This window comes from Lithobates pipiens, unplaced genomic scaffold (genome assembly GCF_037356315.1).
Source record: "Lithobates pipiens isolate NorthernLeopardFrog02 unplaced genomic scaffold, aLitPip1_a1.2 Scaffold_13, whole genome shotgun sequence".
Lineage (NCBI taxonomy): Eukaryota > Metazoa > Chordata > Amphibia > Anura > Ranidae > Lithobates > Lithobates pipiens.
The window spans coordinates 29,341,851-29,360,366 of NW_027507718.1; the positions used below are offsets into that span (position 1 = coordinate 29,341,851).

General features: G+C 42.6%; 1 protein-coding gene across 2 annotated transcripts in view; it reads left to right on the forward strand.

Moving 5' to 3' along the window:
* The window catches only part of ABHD17B (abhydrolase domain containing 17B, depalmitoylase), a 61,369-nt gene that overhangs the window by 32,386 nt on the left and 10,467 nt on the right, over positions 1–18,516 (forward strand). For both annotated transcript variants that reach the window (XM_077474948.1, XM_077474947.1), the window contains 2 exons: positions 4,559–5,033; positions 18,239–18,418. In XM_077474948.1, coding sequence (XP_077331074.1) covers positions 4,567–5,033; positions 18,239–18,418 — 647 coding nt within the window. In that variant the 5' untranslated portion in view covers positions 4,559–4,566. The remainder of the gene's footprint in view (positions 1–4,558; positions 5,034–18,238; positions 18,419–18,516) is intronic.

Consider the following 18,516-nt stretch of genomic DNA (forward strand, 5'->3'; position numbering starts at 1 on the left):
TAAAAGCTAACACTGCAGGGACAACGATGCACAGGCTGCATGACAAGGCTGCAAATGACACTGACAAGGCTTCAGATGGACACTGATAAGGCTGCATTGATGGGCATTTAAATGTAAGGTTATTTTTTTTTCCTTAAATTTCCCTCCTAAATTTTTTTCCTTAAAATTCCCTCCTAAACTTGGGGTACGTTTTTTATACGCCAATAAATACGGTATATATAATTTATTTTATTCTGCTCTGTCCAATGGAATCGCACAGTGTGACCACGAACCTCCTCCTCTTCTTGGGTACACAAAATTGACTGGCGTGACTCTTTAAATTGTTTGAGTGCTGTGTGGTAACGGCTGCTTGTTTTTATGAAGAACTGCAGCTCCGAAGTATTTATATATATTTTTATTTTTTTTGGCGTGGGGGGTGAAATCTGATTTGTGCAACATGGCCATAATGAAAACTATTCCACAGATGCGCTTTATCCAGTGAGCGTTGTAACTGGGAAGGCCAGGCTCCCATTGTTAGGACACCATACAAAGTGTGAATGCTTTGTGTTTCTGTACAGCAGAGGGTTCAAGTATAAACTGAAAACCATTATTTTCTAAATATTTTTAAATCCTCATTCATGAGAAAATAAACGTGATCCTTTTTAGTAGTAGGAGTATCCTAGTGGGACCAATGCAGATTACCACCTGAAAGTGGAGCTGGACACCATGGATCACAAAGGCTTAAGGCAGTAACAAAATTCACAGGATGCAATTAATACAAAGGGTCAGATGGGAAAAGATTGCTCCAAATAATGCAGAGTGGTTGAAGAATCTACTACTGTACGGCAAGCTAATTTCAATATTTGAGTAACGTGCTACTGTACGTTGAGGTGTGCAGTGTTAAAAAGAGTTTTTTGTCCAATGTGGTGCATTGGCAATCCTTCCAATTGATTGGGCTGCTTAAAGCCCTCGTACACATGGTACGATATTGGCCAACCGAGCATCTGATTATTGTCAAAAGGGCATATGCCAGGATCTTGTCTTGCATAATAACCGTACACAATTGTCATGAACGTAGTGACGTACTATGTGGAATTTCAGCTCTTGAGCACCACCCCTTTGGGCCCCTTCTGCTAATTTCGTGTTTGAGCATTGATTCTGAGCATGCGTGTTTGTACTTTTGACTTTTGTGTGATTGATTTGTGTATTGACCATCAGAAAATCTGACGTCAAACTGTTGTCTGCTGAAAATGTACTAGCCTGTCATCCAACATTTGTTCTCGGAAAATTGGACAATTGTCAAAAGGAGCGTACTAATGGTAGGATTTTAGGACAACAGTCCTAAATTGCATGCATGTGTTGGTTTAGGTTGTAACTAGTTAATTTGAAACACAATGGGTTCCAAGAGTGGGTTTTTTTTGTTTGTTTTTTTTACAGCTTTTGTTATGTGTACTTGGAGCAGATGTGCTCTGGATGACATTATAGTTTACACCACCCACACATTTATTTTGCTTCATAGTAAAAGTGATATCTTGCTAAAATCAGTGTATTAACTTATTAAAGTTTATTGTGGAATACCGCGTAAAAGGCAATACAATGCGAGTGTACACTCCTAAGATCTACTGACCAATGTGTATTTCACAGAGGGATTATGTATCCCATTGGCTAGATTTTATTTTACTGTTGGGTTATGTATAATGAGTATAGGTGTGTGTGTGTGTGTGTGTGCACATACAGTATCTCACAAAATTTAGTACACCCCTCACATTTTTGAAAATATTTTATTATATCTTTTCATGTGACACTGAAGAAATGACACTTTACATTGTAGCAAAGTACCCACTGTGTACAGCTTGTATAAGGCCCCTTTCACACTGGGGTGGGAGGTGCATCGGCAGTAAAGCACCACTATTAATAGTGGCACTTTACAGTGGAATTTGCAGCACTATTCAGCCGCTATCGGGGAGGTTTTACCCCACTTCCGGTCGAGAGAGGGTTAAAAACATTTTCGCAATGCGCCTATATATTAATAATCTTCTGCTGCGGCTATTTTATTTTGTTTTCCCTCTGCCACTGTGTGTGAATTGCATAGTTTATGGCCAGCTTAAATCTGGTGCATAGATGGATACTACAAGCGAATTGAATGCACTGTGTAAGCGGGCACTTGCCTCCAGGATTATATAGACTCGATCAATCTAAAGGCTATTGTGTGAATGGTTTGTTACATGTATGGGTAGCTTTAGGTAGACTTTTCTAATTCATTTAAATTACACCTCGTGTCTATGTGTGTGTGTGTGTGTGTAGATAGATAAAAAAAATAAAAGAGAAAACAAGCATGTTGCCAGCTTTATCTACTTGTATGTTTTGTGTTACAGAACAGCAGGCCAGTGATAATGCTGCGTATGTATGTTCACACTATCCGAGATGTATTCTTCACTTCAATGTAGTGCAGTGGACTTTCTTCACTTTCCCAAAAATCCCTATTTTTACCAAGGTTTCCCTAGTGTGCCCTGAAGAATTTTGGCATCTAAGACCTATTTATTATGCAAACAGGCTACCTTGGTACAAACGACAAAGAAGTGTTTTGATATTCTATTTTAATTTCCATAATCTGAGGAATTTGGTCTGCACAATGTTTAAAATACAAATAAAGGCAGTATCCTCAGTGACCATGGTAACCAGGCCTCTGCTGAGCCAGGCCAACCCCACACATTAACTAGGGCTCAGAACAAAGCAGTCTTCATAGATTTGCACCTTGTGAAATTCTCAACTGCAGCACGTTGCAGCAGTTTACAGAGTTTGTTAAATCCATGTCTCGCTTAGGTTGGAAAGGTGTCTGAATCGTGTAACCCATAACCTCCCTCCTTCCTTTTTTTTTGTTTTTTTTTTTTTTAATTTGTACAGGGGCTCAGACTTCTACCTATCAAAGCTTAAATTTCACTTAACCCCCTTTTTAAATAACGCAGACATAGTTTTTGTGTGTGTATGTTTTAGGACGTGCATGGATTTTTACAAAAAATATTGTAATCCTGATGCTGGATATGCAGCAATAATCCTCCTGGCAAAATCTTACCAATGTGACCACGAAACTGCTTTTTTTTTTATTTTTTATCGGAGTGACTCCCGGCCCTCGTGTGACTCCTTGGCTCTCTCTCCTCTCTCCACCCCAGCTGACATCAGCAGAAGTTTTCGGCCCCTCGTGCAATAGCTTTCAGCCAGGGAGAGGAGAGAGCAACGGAGTCGCATGAGCGCTGGGAGATGCCCTAAGGTAAGTTGTGTTATACTGGAGGCAGTCCCAAAGTAAAGTAACCAGATGTCCCGTAAATTAACAGGGCTAGAGCTGGTATCCAGTTTGATGGGTGTCCCTTGTGCTGGTGGCTGCGGTGTTCCTTGTAGTCCTCCATCCTCTGCTCCCTCACATACTGCTTACAGCTGTGACATGGCTCCACCGGTCAGGCATTGTGCCTACTATGCCCCCCCAAATCAATTCATTAAAGCTGTACTATAGCTTCCCACAATGAAAAGTGCTCTATGAATGGAGGAGGTAGACCTTTTTTTTTTTTTTTTTTTTTTTTTTTTTTTTCATTCATCTGCCTGTCCACCATTCGTAGAACGTTTTTCATAGCAGGAACCAATAAGACCACTTCTATGAATAGGGGAGGGTTGGGCAGAAAGGGTTGATTTTGCAGAGCAAAGCGGCGCTGCACATGCTCAGCTTTCAGTGAGTTTCTATCACATCTGAGCAGCCGGTGTGACTATAGAGTTGTACATTTTGGCATATACACAGTGGTAAATGACTGCCCACTAACCAGCTAGGCACAATGGGGGTGGGATATTACACGCAGATTGTTGTAAGCCTCGCCTCCCTCTTTTTATGAAAAAAAAAAAAATAGTGCCATGATTCTTATACAGAAAGATACGGGAGAATGTAAATTAGTGTATTTAGTATCACTTTTAAATACTTTTGCTACTTCTCAACACGCTTTATTATAACATTAGAAGGGATAAGCTGCACAGAAAAAAAAAGATGGTGCCAAATAACTATTTAAATATTGGAATCCAGTGTATAGAATAGTTTTTTTTCTTTTATTGGACTAAGTGAGCACAGTAAGGATAACAAACTGTGTGCAGAGTTCCTGAGGGCAAAAGTACTAATGTGCTGCAGATTGGACACCAGGCTTTATATAAAGTCATACAATAGCCAGCATTTTCTGCAATCTTGTATGTACTGATGAACTGTATCGCCCTGTTCAGTAGAAGGAAGAAATAGTTATGGAGTTTAACAAAGCACACATGTCTGAATAGAGCCGTGAATCTCTGTTGTGCTAGAACAGTTATTTTTCCATTACATGGTTCCATTCGCTGCCACCAGTGCAAGGAAGGTCAGTTTCTCCTGGCCCACTGGGGACTAGTAAATTCCTCTCAAAATCAACCATCTGCTTGCTTGTTCAGCAAATCTCTCTTGATAAATGTAGCATAGTCATTTGATAAGCACCTTTCCTGTTAGAAATGTGAATGAAATAAGGAAAATATTCACTGGTTTTATCCAAGTACTAATTAATGTGTTTTCTCTTCCCAGAAACCACCATGAATAATCTTTCCTTCAGCGAGCTGTGCTGCCTCTTTTGCTGCCCACCATGCCCAGGGAAAATCGCCTCCAAACTTGCCTTCTTACCTCCTGATCCAACTTACACTCTTATATGTGATGAGAGTGGAAGCCGCTGGACTCTTCATTTGACGGAACGAGCGGACTGGCAATATTCTGCCCGGGAAAAAGACGCTATAGAGTGTTTCATGACTAGGACCAGCCGTGGAAACCGCATTGCCTGCATGTTTGTACGCTGCTCTCCCAATGCTAAATACACACTTCTGTTTTCTCATGGAAATGCTGTAGATTTGGGTCAGATGAGCAGCTTTTATATAGGACTTGGCTCTCGTATTAATTGTAACATATTCTCCTACGATTATTCTGGATATGGATCAAGCTCTGGGAAGCCATCGGAGAAGAATTTATATGCTGATATTGATGCTGCTTGGATTGCTCTAAGAACAAGGTCAGTGATTCTGTGTTATGGATATACAGTTTGTTGGCTGTAGAGGAAGGAGACGTCCCTAGCCTGCATGTTGTGCTTCAAGAAATTGGTTTTAAATGTAATTATTATTTTTATTTTTTGGACAGATTGGTGGAGGGTTAGACCCTTTGTCACGTTTTCGTTACTGTCTACCCCCTTTGGGTAGATTTGCCTTTTTTCTATTTGTACTGGTGAACGCAGGAAAAAGGGGGGAAATTCAACATTTTATAGTTTGTCCTCAAACCAGAGGTAAGAGGAAATCTTTCAATGTGGACAGCTGTCCCTCACTTTGGGAGATTTCCTCTAACGTATTGTTGCATCTCATCTCAAGTTACATACGTACCAAAAAAAATTACCCGACAGAGGTTTTAACTCTACCCCACTCCAAAACCGGTTTGGCTGTACATGAACTTTAAGTTTTTAAAAGAGAAGTAAACGAATAATTTTTTTTTTTTTTTTTTGCATATTTGTACTTGCCTAGGTATGTCCCCCGGCGATCAAACATCGCAGATCGCTCCGTTTTCAGAGCTCTGCGAGCAGAGAGCTGCACACTGTCAGTCGCAGCTCTGCTCTCCTCCCTCCTCGCTCATTGGAGCTGTGGAGGGAGCAGAGAAGCCATCTCCGGCTCTCAGCGGCTCCAGACTCCCATTGTGGGGATGAAACTAGGATTGCACCGATACAGAGTATTTGCACAAGTATCGGTACTCGTGCAAATGCACCGATACTTTCAGGCTCGGTTCTTTGAGCTGTCAGTGGGTCTCCTCGGTGTTGAAGTCCTGTAATTGGAGCTGTCCAAAAAAAAAAAACAGCAGGCAATGTTGACGACAACATTGCTCAGCACTGAAACGCTAAAATAAAAAAAAAAAAACATTGTTTCTTTTTGTATATTTGTTTCTTCATCTGCAGATCAAAGGGATGAACAAATGTTCCCCTGTTTAACCCCTTAATAAGCCTTAATTTACTCTAATCGGCCTTAATTGACTCCCTATTCTCTTCAATTTGATTATTTATTTTCCTGCTTTTTTTTTTTTTTTCTTTTGTTCAATTCTATTTTATAAATGATAAACAATTTCAACTTTTTTTTCTTGTTAATTTTTACACATTTCACATTGAAAAAGCGCTAAATAAAAAAAAAAAAAAAAAAAAAAGAAAATCAATTTATTTAATTTGTAAAAAACTTTTCAATGCTTTGTACCATTGCTGACAGCTGAAGTTAAAACAAAATCATTGCGGAGAGTACTAAAAAAATACCAGTGCATCCCTAGATGACATGATTAGAGGTCGACCGATATTTGCCGTTTTTTTAAATAATCGGCATCGGCCGATTTTGCTGATAAAAAGGCGATTTATAACTACAGCGGGACTTTGAAATGACTTCTGTATAGAAGTCAGTGTGAGTTGCCTGAGTCGTCATAGCAACACTTTCCTCCTCTCTGGGCAGACTGCCAAGAAAAGAACTAAATGATACAATGTTTACACTTGAATGAATGAAGTCATCTCTGTGTGTAGAAGTTCCCAGTTTAACCATTTAAAGACTAAATCTTTTCTGACACTTGTTGCTTACAAGTAAAAATCCTGTATTTTCTGCCAGAAAATCACTTAGACCCCCCAAAAATTATATATTTTTTTTAGCAGAGATCCTAGGGAATAAAATAGCGGTTGTTGCAATATTTTATGTCACACGGCATTTGCACAGAGGTCTTTCAAATGCATTTTTTTTGGGAAAAAAATACACTATTAAAAATAAAATAAAAACAGTAAAGTTAGCCCTTTTTTTTTTTTTTTTCGGCCAAAAGTTTTGACTACCTGTTTTTATTTAATACATAGGTTTTTTTTTTTTGTTTTTTTTTTATCTAAATCATACATACAAGTAAACTGATTGGAGGTTTGTTTTGTTTAATAAATGTTTAAATGTAAGACATTTTCTGTATCACTTATGAAGGCTGCTTTCACACTGGAGCGTTGATGTTAAAACGCAAGTTTTAGCGGCTCTTTACCATCATTTTAGCGGTGCTATTTGGCTGCTAGTGGGGCACATATAACCCAGCTAGCGGCCAAGGAAGAGGTTAAATGCGCCCATGAAGCACTGCTGCCAAATCGCATTGCATGCGCTTCGGCAGTGGTGCCCATTCATATCAATGGGCAGGAGTGGTGGAGGAGCGGTATACACCACTCCAAACGTGCTGCTTGCAGGACTTTTTTTTTTTAAGATCCTGCCAGCGCATTGCCTCAGTGTGAAAGCACTCTCTTTCACACAGACTGCAGGGGAGCCATTTTGCAGGCACTTTACAGGCGCTATTTTTAGCCCAAAAGCGCCTGAAAAACGCCCCAATGGGAAAGGTGTGTTAGATCAAGGGGGATTAAAAAAATAATAATAATAAATAAAAAAGGAAAAAAATAAATAAAATAAAATAAAATCGGCCTAACATATCGGCCCAAAAAAATCGGCATCATATATCGGCTATCGGCCGCCATGATTTCTAAATATCGGCATCGGCCAGAGAAAAACCCATATCGGTCGACCTCTAGACATGATGCCTGAACTAACATTGGTGACGAAATCTGCTCTCTTCTGAAAACTGGAGAAGTCCAGCCAAACGAGCTTTGGCTGGACTTCTTTCTTTACAGAAACTTAAAGCGGAGCTCCACCCAAAATGCAAAGTTCCACTTTGAGTCCTTTTCCACCCTCCTGACACACTTGGCATGTAATATTTAAATTTTCTTGGGTTTAGCATAGTTTTGTCAGGTACCTGCTCCCACTTCTGCTTGGATTACCTAGGCCATCTGACCGGATGTCCCCTTCCTCCCCGCAGTCTTTTGGGACACATCAAAAGTCCCCGAAGACGATGGGACCATTCACAAAGCGCAGTGTGTTTTACACAGTGGGCAGCCTGCTGTAAAGCCAAAAGCCACATATCCGGCTGTCCACATTTTAAGCTACTAGAACTGGGATGGGAACCCAAAGGCTAGTGAAGAACTAGCCCAGGTGAGAACTGCGTGGGATCCCTGGACATGTAAGTGTCCTTTTTCAAAAGAAGAGAAAAAAAAGAGAACTGCGCTAACCTCAAATGCCCAAAGTGAATGGGGTATATGTATGTGCCAAACCCACGATATGAGTCTTAGTGTCTTATTGTCTCTAAGACCACCTCAAAAATATAATGCATACTATATGTACAAATAAGTGAAATTAAATACAAAAATGGGACACAGATACGTGTCAATAATGTGAATTACCCAAACGCAATACAGATTGTGTAGATCTCTGTGCATATACCCCTAAAATAAAAAAATTATTTTGTTTCCAATTTTTTACATAAAATAAATTGTCAAAAAATATATATTCTGAGACACTCTATATAATGTCCATATATAGTTGTATACCAAAATATTATAAAATGTCCATATGGTAAATAACACCGGTGAAGAAAAACTTCATGTAAGAGCTGGATTAGAAGTGCACAAATTAAAAATCTTCTCCAGAAATATAATGTGCTTTTCCCATCACCGAATAAATGAATTGGCTCCTTACCAGATCCAAGCGACCCCCCGTTACAGAGGGTCACCACAGGCAAAAACAATCAAAGGATATCCGGGTAACGGTTCCCCCTCAGGCGATCCCGAATCCTTCACGCAATAGGGCTGTGGCTGTTGCTCCAAATGTCACTCCCAACTCAACGTGGTATCACATAGGGAAAAACATAGGCTCCAGATAGTGTAAAACCAATGATTTTAATTTGCAAAAAACGAACGTATACACTTACATAAAAGACTTTAAAAACAGGTTCAAAACAGAGGCGTGCACCGGCCGGATACACGCCAACGCAGAGACCAACCCGTCCTTCCTGGTCTGAAAAGAACGAACACGACTGGGGTGACGTCGACACGTTCGCACCGCCCTACGCGTTTCGTAATAATTTAAGTCGTCCAGGCGCCCTGGACGACGTAAAAAAAAGCGCTGCACTGTTTTTCACATTGATTTCAATGGGGAGGAGTGGTGAGTTCACCGCTCCAAAGAAGTTGCTGGCAGGACTTTTTTTCCCATCCTTTTTTTTTTTTTTTTTTTTCCGTTCCCTCGGGCTTTCACACTGGAGTGAATGGAGCTGCTTTTTTCAGGCACTATTTTTAGCACTGTAGCGCCGGAAAAACGCCGGCGGTGTGAAAGGGTACTTCGACCGCCCACCGCACATATACTGTGCCAGGGCGGCTATATTGCATTGTACCTGTATGCCGTTTCATGCAATAGATATTGTGGGTGCGGGAGCATGGCGGACTTGCTGCACAGAGAGGCAGAATGGGGATTTGCCTATGTAAACAAGGCGGATCCCCTTTGTCAGGTGACAACATGGAGATCTGTTCGTAGTGATCAGGAACAGTGATCTCTGTGTTGTCCTACTGAGATCGCCCCCTAGTGTTAACCTCTTTCCTGTCAGTGTCATTTATACATTGATCAGTGTGATTTTGTTAGCACTGATCACTAATAACATCACTGGTCCCCAAAAAGTGTTACTTTGGGTCAGATTTATCCAACGCAATGTCGCTGTCCCGCTAAAAATCGCAAATCGCAGCCATTAACAGTAAAAACCTAAAAAAAAAAAAAAAATCTATCCCCCATTTTGTAGACAATTGCACAACATTTTGCACAAACCAATCAAAATACGCTTGCAAATTTTTTTTTTTTTATTATTTTTCAAAAAATATGTCGTTGAAATACGTATTGGCCTAAACTGAAATACATTTTTCTTTTCCATACATCATGGGACACAGAGTTAGGATAATATTCATTACCTGCTGGTTTATACTTCATCTCCAGGTGAATGGATACTGGTAAACGAAAGGTCTTTAGACAGGAAGTGATCCCCTATATAACCCCTCCCGTATACCTTGCAAGCCAGTGTCTGCAAGGTGGATGGCACAGTTGTTTGAGCTCTCTGAGCCCACAGATGGTTCTTAAATGAATCAAGGGACTGACCAGATCCATTTGACTCAGGCTTTATATGCTTTGATAAATGGTACCCAAGCCTTGCAAAAAAGACTCAAGATCCTGCAAGGTTTTGCCTGTAATGTGGCCTCCGGACACTGGACCCTGCGAAGTGGATTCCTGGACAATACAGCGCTATTCCTGCAGGGAGCTGTACAAGTCCAAAAGAGTGGACCCTAAACATGAAAAGGGTACCCAGTCTTTGAAGGTCCTCAAGTGACAGGAACCTGCCGTGAAGATTGGGCTCTTAGTTTAAGCTGCTCTGCGCAGGTAAGTGAAAACCCCTTTATTATTGTGGGGTGTCCCAGTAGTTGTACCAATCAGTCAAGCTAGCTAGAGGCTGGACACCTGTGTGTGGTGACCATACAGGGGGGTTTTTGGTAGGGATTCATCGATATTTCAGCCGCCGAAACATTTTGGGCGAAAATGGCCTTTTCAGCAATTTGCCGGAAGAGAAATCATTCCGATAATGACGCCGAAAATTGGGCGGGTAACCTGCCCCTGGTACCGCCCATTACGCGGGTGTCGTCAGGGCCGATCGTAGGCTGCTGCAGTTCACCCGGGTGCCACAGAGGTGGGGGCGCTGAAGCCCCAGAGTGCTCCCCTCCATCCTCCTTGTCGAGAGGCGGCTCTCCCTGCTGGTCGCTGTGTTTCCCAAGCACACCTGTACCATGTCCCCAGTCTCTGGCCATCTCCTGTACCATGTCCACAGTCTCTGGCCATCTCCTGTACAAAAATATTTTATAAAACAGTAATTTTCGGTATCTGTTTCAGTTTCTGGCCCAGTGTATTTTTCATTTTTGGTTTCAGCACAAAAAACGCATTCTGTGCACCCCTAGCTCTTGGGTTAGCTGTGCGTGTTTGCAAAGTGTCCCTTTTTGTGATTAGTAAAGGTCTTCAAAAAAGAGGAGGGGGACTTACACGACAGGGAAGGGCACACCTATGTCATCAGTGGTTCCTGATGAACCTAGTTGTATTCCGTGAAGGACCAGAGCCTTCCGGGCAATCTGAGCTGCTGCGCCTATCTGGGATTGTGCCTACAGTCAACGCTGCTACTTCACCCTTTTATCACTAAGGATGAACTGTCCTCAGCCCTAGCTGGATTAGAGAACAGAATTGCTGGCATGATCCTGCAGTGTGGCGGAGCCTTCTAGTCTGGAGCAGGAATGGGTTGAGGTTGGGGATTCTGTGGATGGCCTGGTGGATGAGTCTGCTTCTGAGCATTCTGGACAAGAAGATATCCAGTTGGTGTCTGCCTCTCAAACGGAGGCTTTTGAGCCTGACTCTTGCCAAAATGGTTCATTAAGTTGCCTCTTGCAGAAGTTGCTGGTCCTCTTTGGGATCCCTGAGGCCTCTTCAGGCCACACAGGCTTTCCCCTTAAATCCTCTGTTGCAACGGGTGGTGTATGCTGACTGGGAACATCCTAACGGGACTATTGTTCCTCCTAAGGCCCCTTTCACACTGGGGCGGTTTTCAGGCGCTACAGCGCTAAAAATGGCACCTGTGTAGTGCCTGAAAAAACTAGTCCCTTTAACTCCAGTGTAAAAGCCGGAGGGCTTTCACACTGGAGCAGTGCGTTGGCAGGACGGTGAAAAAAGTCCTGCTAGCCGCATCTTTGGAGCGGGGTATTCATCGCTCCTACCCATTAAAATCAATGGGGCAGCGCAGCTATACCGCCGGCAAAGCACCTCTGCAGCGGCACTTTGCAGGCAGTTGTAACCCTTTTTCGGCCATCAGCGGGGGTTAAAACCGCCCTGCTAGCGGCTGCATACCGCCGCTAAAACTACAGTAAAGCGCTGCTAAAAATAGCGGCGCTTTACCGCCAACGCCCGCACTGCCCCAGTGTGAAAGGGGCCTAAAATGTTCCCTTTTTATATCCCATGGATGAAAAGTTTTTAAGAAGTGGAGCATGCCACCTGTAGATGCAGCAGTCTCTTCCTTAAGCAAGAACTTGACTTGTTCGGCAGGTAACGCACAGGGCTTGAAAGACCCTATTAACAAGAAATTGGAGTCGTTAAAGGCTTTTTCTTTGGCCAGTTCAGCTTTTCAGCTAGCTGTTGCAGCAATTGGTATCTGCCAGTCCATAAAGGATCAGATCAGATAGCCTGACAGGCCTAACCAAGAGAACGATCTGCATGAAAATAAGCAGAACACAAAATTGGCAGGTTTCCCATTTCATGGGGAATGTTTATTTGGTTGTGATTTGGACTAATATATCCAAACTATTTCCGGAGGGAAGAGTTCTCTACTTCCTGTGTTTTGGACCTAAGATCCCAGATCCAGTCCTTTCAGATGGAGTCTGTCCGCTTAGTAGTAGCCTCCAGATGGGAGACTTTCTAGCCTACATCAATTATAAAGGAAGTGTATTTATACATATCTATCTTGCAGCCTTTAGAGGTTCCTGCGATTTGCAGTAGAGGAATATAATTTTTCAGTTTGTGGCTCTAACCTTCAGGTTTGCTACAGCTCCCCGGTCCTAGCCCCAGTACTGAGTCTTTTGAGGGCCCAAGGGATCCTGGTGCTCGGGTATCTGGACGACCTCCTGCTCAGAAATCACTCGCTACAGGCTCTAGAACAGAGCAGAACATGTGCAGTGCGGTATTTGGAAAGCTTGGGCTGGATCGTAAATACCGAAAAGTTAACCTTGAGGCCAGCTCAAGGTAAAAATTATTTAGATCTGATCCTAGATACAGTCCAAGCAAGAGTTTTCTTGCCACCCTGAAGGATCTGTGCCCTGAAGGAGCAGGTGTGTCAGATAAGGGGCACCAGACAACCCTCCATTTGGCTGTATGAATCTTCTGAGGATGGTATCCTCCGATACGGTGCCCTATGCCCCGTTCCATTCCAGGCCTTTACAACAAGACATCTTGTTTGCTTGGAACAGAAGAGGACAAGCCCTGGATTATCCAACGTTCTTATCTACTCTTAAGCCTAAACTGGTGGTTGCAGGATCAGAACCTGCGAAAGGGAAGATCCTTCCTCTTGGTAACTTGGAGAGTGCTGACTACAGATGCTAGTCTCTCAGGCTGGGGAGCGACCCTAGAAGGGCTCACAACTCAGGGGAAATGGTCAAGGACAGAACAAATCCTGCCCATCAACTTCCTACAATTACAGGCAGTACGTCTCCGGTCCTGGACGGTGGAGCTTCAGGACTGCCCAATCGGGGTTCAGTCCTATAATGCCACTGCAGTGGCCTAGTTAAACCACCAAGCCGGTACCAGGAGTCATCCAGCTCTGAAGGAGGTGAACCACATACTAGCCTGGGCAGAGGAACATGCGCCGCTTCTTTCGGCAGTCCATATCCTGGGAGTGGAGAACTGGAAGGCAGATTATCTCAGCCGCTAGCAAATCTGCCCAGGGAATGGTCCCTGCCCCCAGGGGTTTTCCTGGAAATTTGCAAATGTTGGATGGCCAGAGGTCGACGTACTGGCATCCAGGTTCAACAAACTACAGCAGTTTGTGTCCTGAACAAGAGATCCTCTGGCAGTCGAAGCAGATGCTCTGGTAGTTCCGTAGAGCCAGTACTCCATGGTTTATGCTTTCCCTCCAATCCCTTTCCTTCCTTCCACATTTATTGCGCAGGATTTGGTGAGAGGGGGTTCCAGTCATTCTGGTGGCACCAGCCTGGCCCAGAAGGCTTTGGTTCCCAGAGATTGAGACTGACAATAGACGGGCCATGGATGCTTCCATATTGCCCCAATCTGTCTTAAGGTCATATATTTGACCCCAATTTACAGTTTCTAAATTTGACGACATGGCTATTGAAGCCAGGGTGTTAAAGGACCGTGGCATGTCGGGATCAGTGGTGTCTACCCTAGTGAATGCTAGAAAAGCTGTCGCTAGGAAGATATGGTCTGCAAGACTTGTATTGCGTGGTGTGAAGCCAGAAAATGGCATCCTTGGAAATACGTGAATATTTAGCCTCCCATTCACTGATCCAAACCTTTTATACAGGGGGCAACTCGTTTGCTTCCCCATTAGGTCACCTATGTGTTCTTGTGACTTTAACTTGGTGCTGTCTGTCTTACAGAAACAGCAATTTGAGCCTATCAAGAAAATTTCATTAGACTTGCTTGCTGTCATGCGAGCTAGCCATCACCTCAGCTAGAAGGGTGTCGACGTTGGCAGCCCTTTCTTGCAGAGAACCCTACTTGATCCTTCACCACGATAGGGTTGTGTTACAACCTGTTCCATCCTTTTTGCCAAAAGTGGCGTTGGCCTTTCATTTAAAGAGGAAGTAAACCCTGATGGGTTTACTTCCTCTTTCATTCCCTGCAAAGGCAAAGCATAATGGACTACTATGCATCGCATAGTAGCCCATTACGTGTCACTTACCTGACACAGGAGCCAGCGAAGTCGCCGCTGTCCCCTGTAGTCCGCCGCATCCATCTTGCTGGTGGCGTCTCGCAGCTCCGCCGCTGTCATTCGGCGAAGCCGCGATGACGTCACTCCCGCGCATGGGCACGGGAGTCCACACGCGCGGCAGCTCCATTCTTGGAAATGCCGCGCTCAGTGCGCCTGCGCGCCGCTGTCTACGGCGCATGTGCCGTAGACAGCGGTGCCCGTTTTCGGCCAAATATCTCCTAAACCATATAGGTTTAGGAGATATTGCTTGGACCTACAGGTAAGCCTTAATCTAGGCTTACCTGTAGGTCAAAGTGGTTTGTAAGGGTTTACAACCACTTTAAATCAGGGTATTTTGCTTTTTTTTTTTTTTTTTTGTCTAGATCTGTGGAGTTCCAAGGATCGGATATTTTTTTTGTTTTACCTAAATGACCCAAGAAAGGGGCAGGCAGCTTCCATTGCCAATTGGGTCCGTCAATTGATCATTCAGGCCTATGGTCTGAAACATAAAGATCCTTCCTTTTTAGGGAGAGAGCTCATTCTACTGGGGCGTAGGAACCTCCTGGGCTTTTCGCCATCAGGTATTCGTGGCTCAGATTTCTAAGGCTGCTGCCTGGTCTTTAGTGCATACGTTCACAAAATGTTATCAAGTGGATGTTTGAGCAGCAGAGGATTCGGCTGTGGGCTGCTGTATAAGTTCTGATGGCTATTGTTTGGCAAGGTGTCTCCCTCCCCTCGGGTGTTGCTCTGGGACATCCCAGCAGGTAATGAATATTAGCCTAACTCTGTGTCCCATGATGTATGTAAAAGAAAATGGGATTTTTTTTTGTCATACTTGCCTGTAAAAGCATTTTCTTGGAGTACATACTGGGACACAGAGGTCCCTCCCCTCTTTTTGAGGATTCAGTGCTTGCTACAAAACTAAAGTACTTCTTCCTGTATGGGAGGGGTTATATAGGGGATCACTTCCTGTCTAAAGACCTTTGGTCTACCAGTGTCCATTCACCTGGAGTTGAAGTATAACCCAGCAGGTAATGAATATTAGCCTAACTCTGCATCATGATGTACTCAAAAGGATTTTACAGGTAGGTATGAGGAAAAAATCTTTTATATCGCAAGAAATAAAAATTGCAGAGGTGATCAAATATCACCAAAAGCTCTATTTTGTGGGGGGGGGGAAAAAAGGACATCCATTTTTTATTTTTATTTTTTATTTTATTTTTTTATTGGGTGCAATGTCACACAACCATAATTGTCAGTTAAAGCTGCGCAGTGCCGTATTGCAGAAAGATGGCCTGGTCATTACGGGGTTAAATCCTTCCTGGACTCAAGTGGTTAAGCTCCATAGACTTCTATGGGACTGGATTAAAATCACAGGCCTGTGTGTGTGTGTGTGTGTGTGTATATATATATATATATATATATATATATATATATATATATATATATATATATATATATATATATATATATATATATATATATATATATATATATATATATATATTAATATTATACCCCCCTTCTTCTCATAAAATCTAACAGACACCTTTCACACTGGGGTGTTTTTTCAGGTGCTTTTGGGCTAAAAAATAGCGCCTCTTAAGTGCCTGCTAAACGGCTCCCCTGCAGTCTGTGCAAGAAGCATCTTTGGAGTGGTGTATACAGCTCCTCCACCACTCCTGCCCATTGAAATTTATAGGCACTGCTGCCGAAGTGCCTGCAATGCGATTTGGCATCGGCGATTCACGAGCGCATTTAACCCCTTCCTCAAGCACTATCTGGGTTAGAAGTGCCCCGATAGCAGCTGAATAGCGCAGCTAAAACTAGTGTTTTTACTGTCAACGCCTGGCCTCTCCAGTGTGAAAGCAGCCATAAGTATACAGAAAATTTCTTACATTTAAACATTTATTAAACAAAACCTCCAATCAGTTCACTTGTATGTATAATTTAGATTAAAAAACAAACAAAAAAAACCCTATATGTTAAATACACAAAAACAGGTAATCAAAAATTTTGGACAACAAAAAAAGGCGAACTTTACTGTTTTTTTTTTTTTTTTTTTTTTTCTTTAAATCATTAGTGTATTTTTTCCAAAAAAATTGCGTTTGAAAGACCTCTGTGCAAATACCGTGTCACATAAAATATTGCAACAACCGATATTTTAATCCCTAGGGTCTCTGCTAAAAATATATATATCATTTTTGGGGGTTTTTACTTGTGAGCAACAAGTGTCAGAAAAGATTAAGGCCCCTTTCACACGGCACGGATCAGTAATGATCCGCCCCGTGATGATACGCTTGCTCAGCGGGGATCGCTCTGTTGTCCCCGCTGAGCCGGCGGCGGACAGGGCGGTCTCTGCACAGTGTGCAGGGACCGCCCTGTCAGCTCTCCATTCTTCTCTATGGGGGATCGGATGAGCACGGACCGTCTGTCCGTGCTCATCCGATCCGCTCTGAAGACGGATAGAAAAATAGGATTTTCCTCCCTCTGCAGAATCGGACAATTGCGGAGGCGGACAATAGCGGGTGTCTGCGGATGTTCATCCGCAGTCACCCGCTATCCTATAGGAATGCATGTATGTCCATATTTCATCCGCAAATGGATGGATGAAATATGGACATAATGCCTGCATGTGTGAAAGGGGCCTTAGTCTTTAAATGGTTAAACTGAGAACTCCTACACAGAGTTCAATTCATTGATAGGTAGAAACATTTGTATCTCTTTGGTCCATTCTTGTCAGACTGCCCAGAGAGGAGAACAAGTCTTCACAGAAGATATCAGGCAACTTGTATTCAGGTGTGTGTGTGTGTGTGTGTATTCTTTGTACTCAAACACACAGCACACCTATGCTATAGTGGTGTACTATGTTTTCCAAAAATAGTTCAGGTGTGACTTTCTGTGCTTTGGGACACGGTGAGGTCCAATTTAACATGAATGGGCTGCCTTGACATCAACAAACAAACTTGTGCAGGTTATGTTGTAAGCAAGCCCTAAAGGTAGTTTCACTGCATTGCTTTACAAAATGCTTAAAATGGCAAATGCTAGATAAAAGAGAAATCTGGGTCATAAGTCATAGTAATCTCATATATAAATGCTTTGTAGGGCAGGAAGCTTATGAATGCTAGATGTCCTCACTGGCATGTGATCATATTGTTCATCCCATTGGTGTGCACATGTACGCTTTCACGGAAGTGACTCAGTGTATAGGGAAGTATTAAATGCTGACTCAGTATTTGAATTCATTGTGATGTACATAATAGCGCTGGCATGATGCATAGATCTGAGATGATTACTGCAGATTATTTCCCCACCAGCAATTTATGTAACTTTTAAGTACTTGTGAAACAATCAAACAGCTTTTGCCTGTTAATTTAACTAGTTCAGCTCTTCTTCCTTTTTTTTTTTTTTTTTTTTTTTTTTTTTTTTTTTTACTCTTTATGGACCACAGCAATTTTGAAAGCTGTTACTTGTTTTGGGCCCCTTTCCCACTGTCGTGCGATTTTTGCAGCCACGGTTTTGCTACGATTTCAGAGAATGCCTGTGTAAACTTGAGGTCTATGGCCCTCAACCCGCATCAGTCAGACTAGAGTAGTGCAGGGACAACTTTGAAGTCGCAGAGATACGAATGGGAATCCTGCGGTGCGACTGATGTCCAAAGATGCAGGAAAAGTCACACAAGTGTGAAAGGGGCCTTTGGCGTGAAAGGGTTAAACATTACCTAATTAACCAAAACCGGTAAAAAAAAAAAAAAAATTTTTACTTTTTTATACTTTAACTTTTTTTTGGTTTATTTATGTTTTATGGTGCTCCTTGTTGTTCTCAAGCTTCTTTTAGAATAAAATTTGAATCTGTTCTTTTTAGGTATGGTATACGCCCAGAGCATGTGATCATCTACGGCCAGAGTATAGGAACTGTCCCGTCTGTGGATCTGGCTGCTCGATATGAAAGTGCTGCTGTGATTCTTCATTCTCCTCTTACCTCTGGGATGAGGGTAGCGTTTCCTGATACCAAGAAAACTTACTGTTTTGATGCATTCCCTAAGTGAGTAATTTTTTTTGATCTATTTTAACCTTCCCCCCTGATGTATGTTCCAGGGCAAATGTGACCTCTAAACTTATTATAGAGCGGCAAGGCAAAAA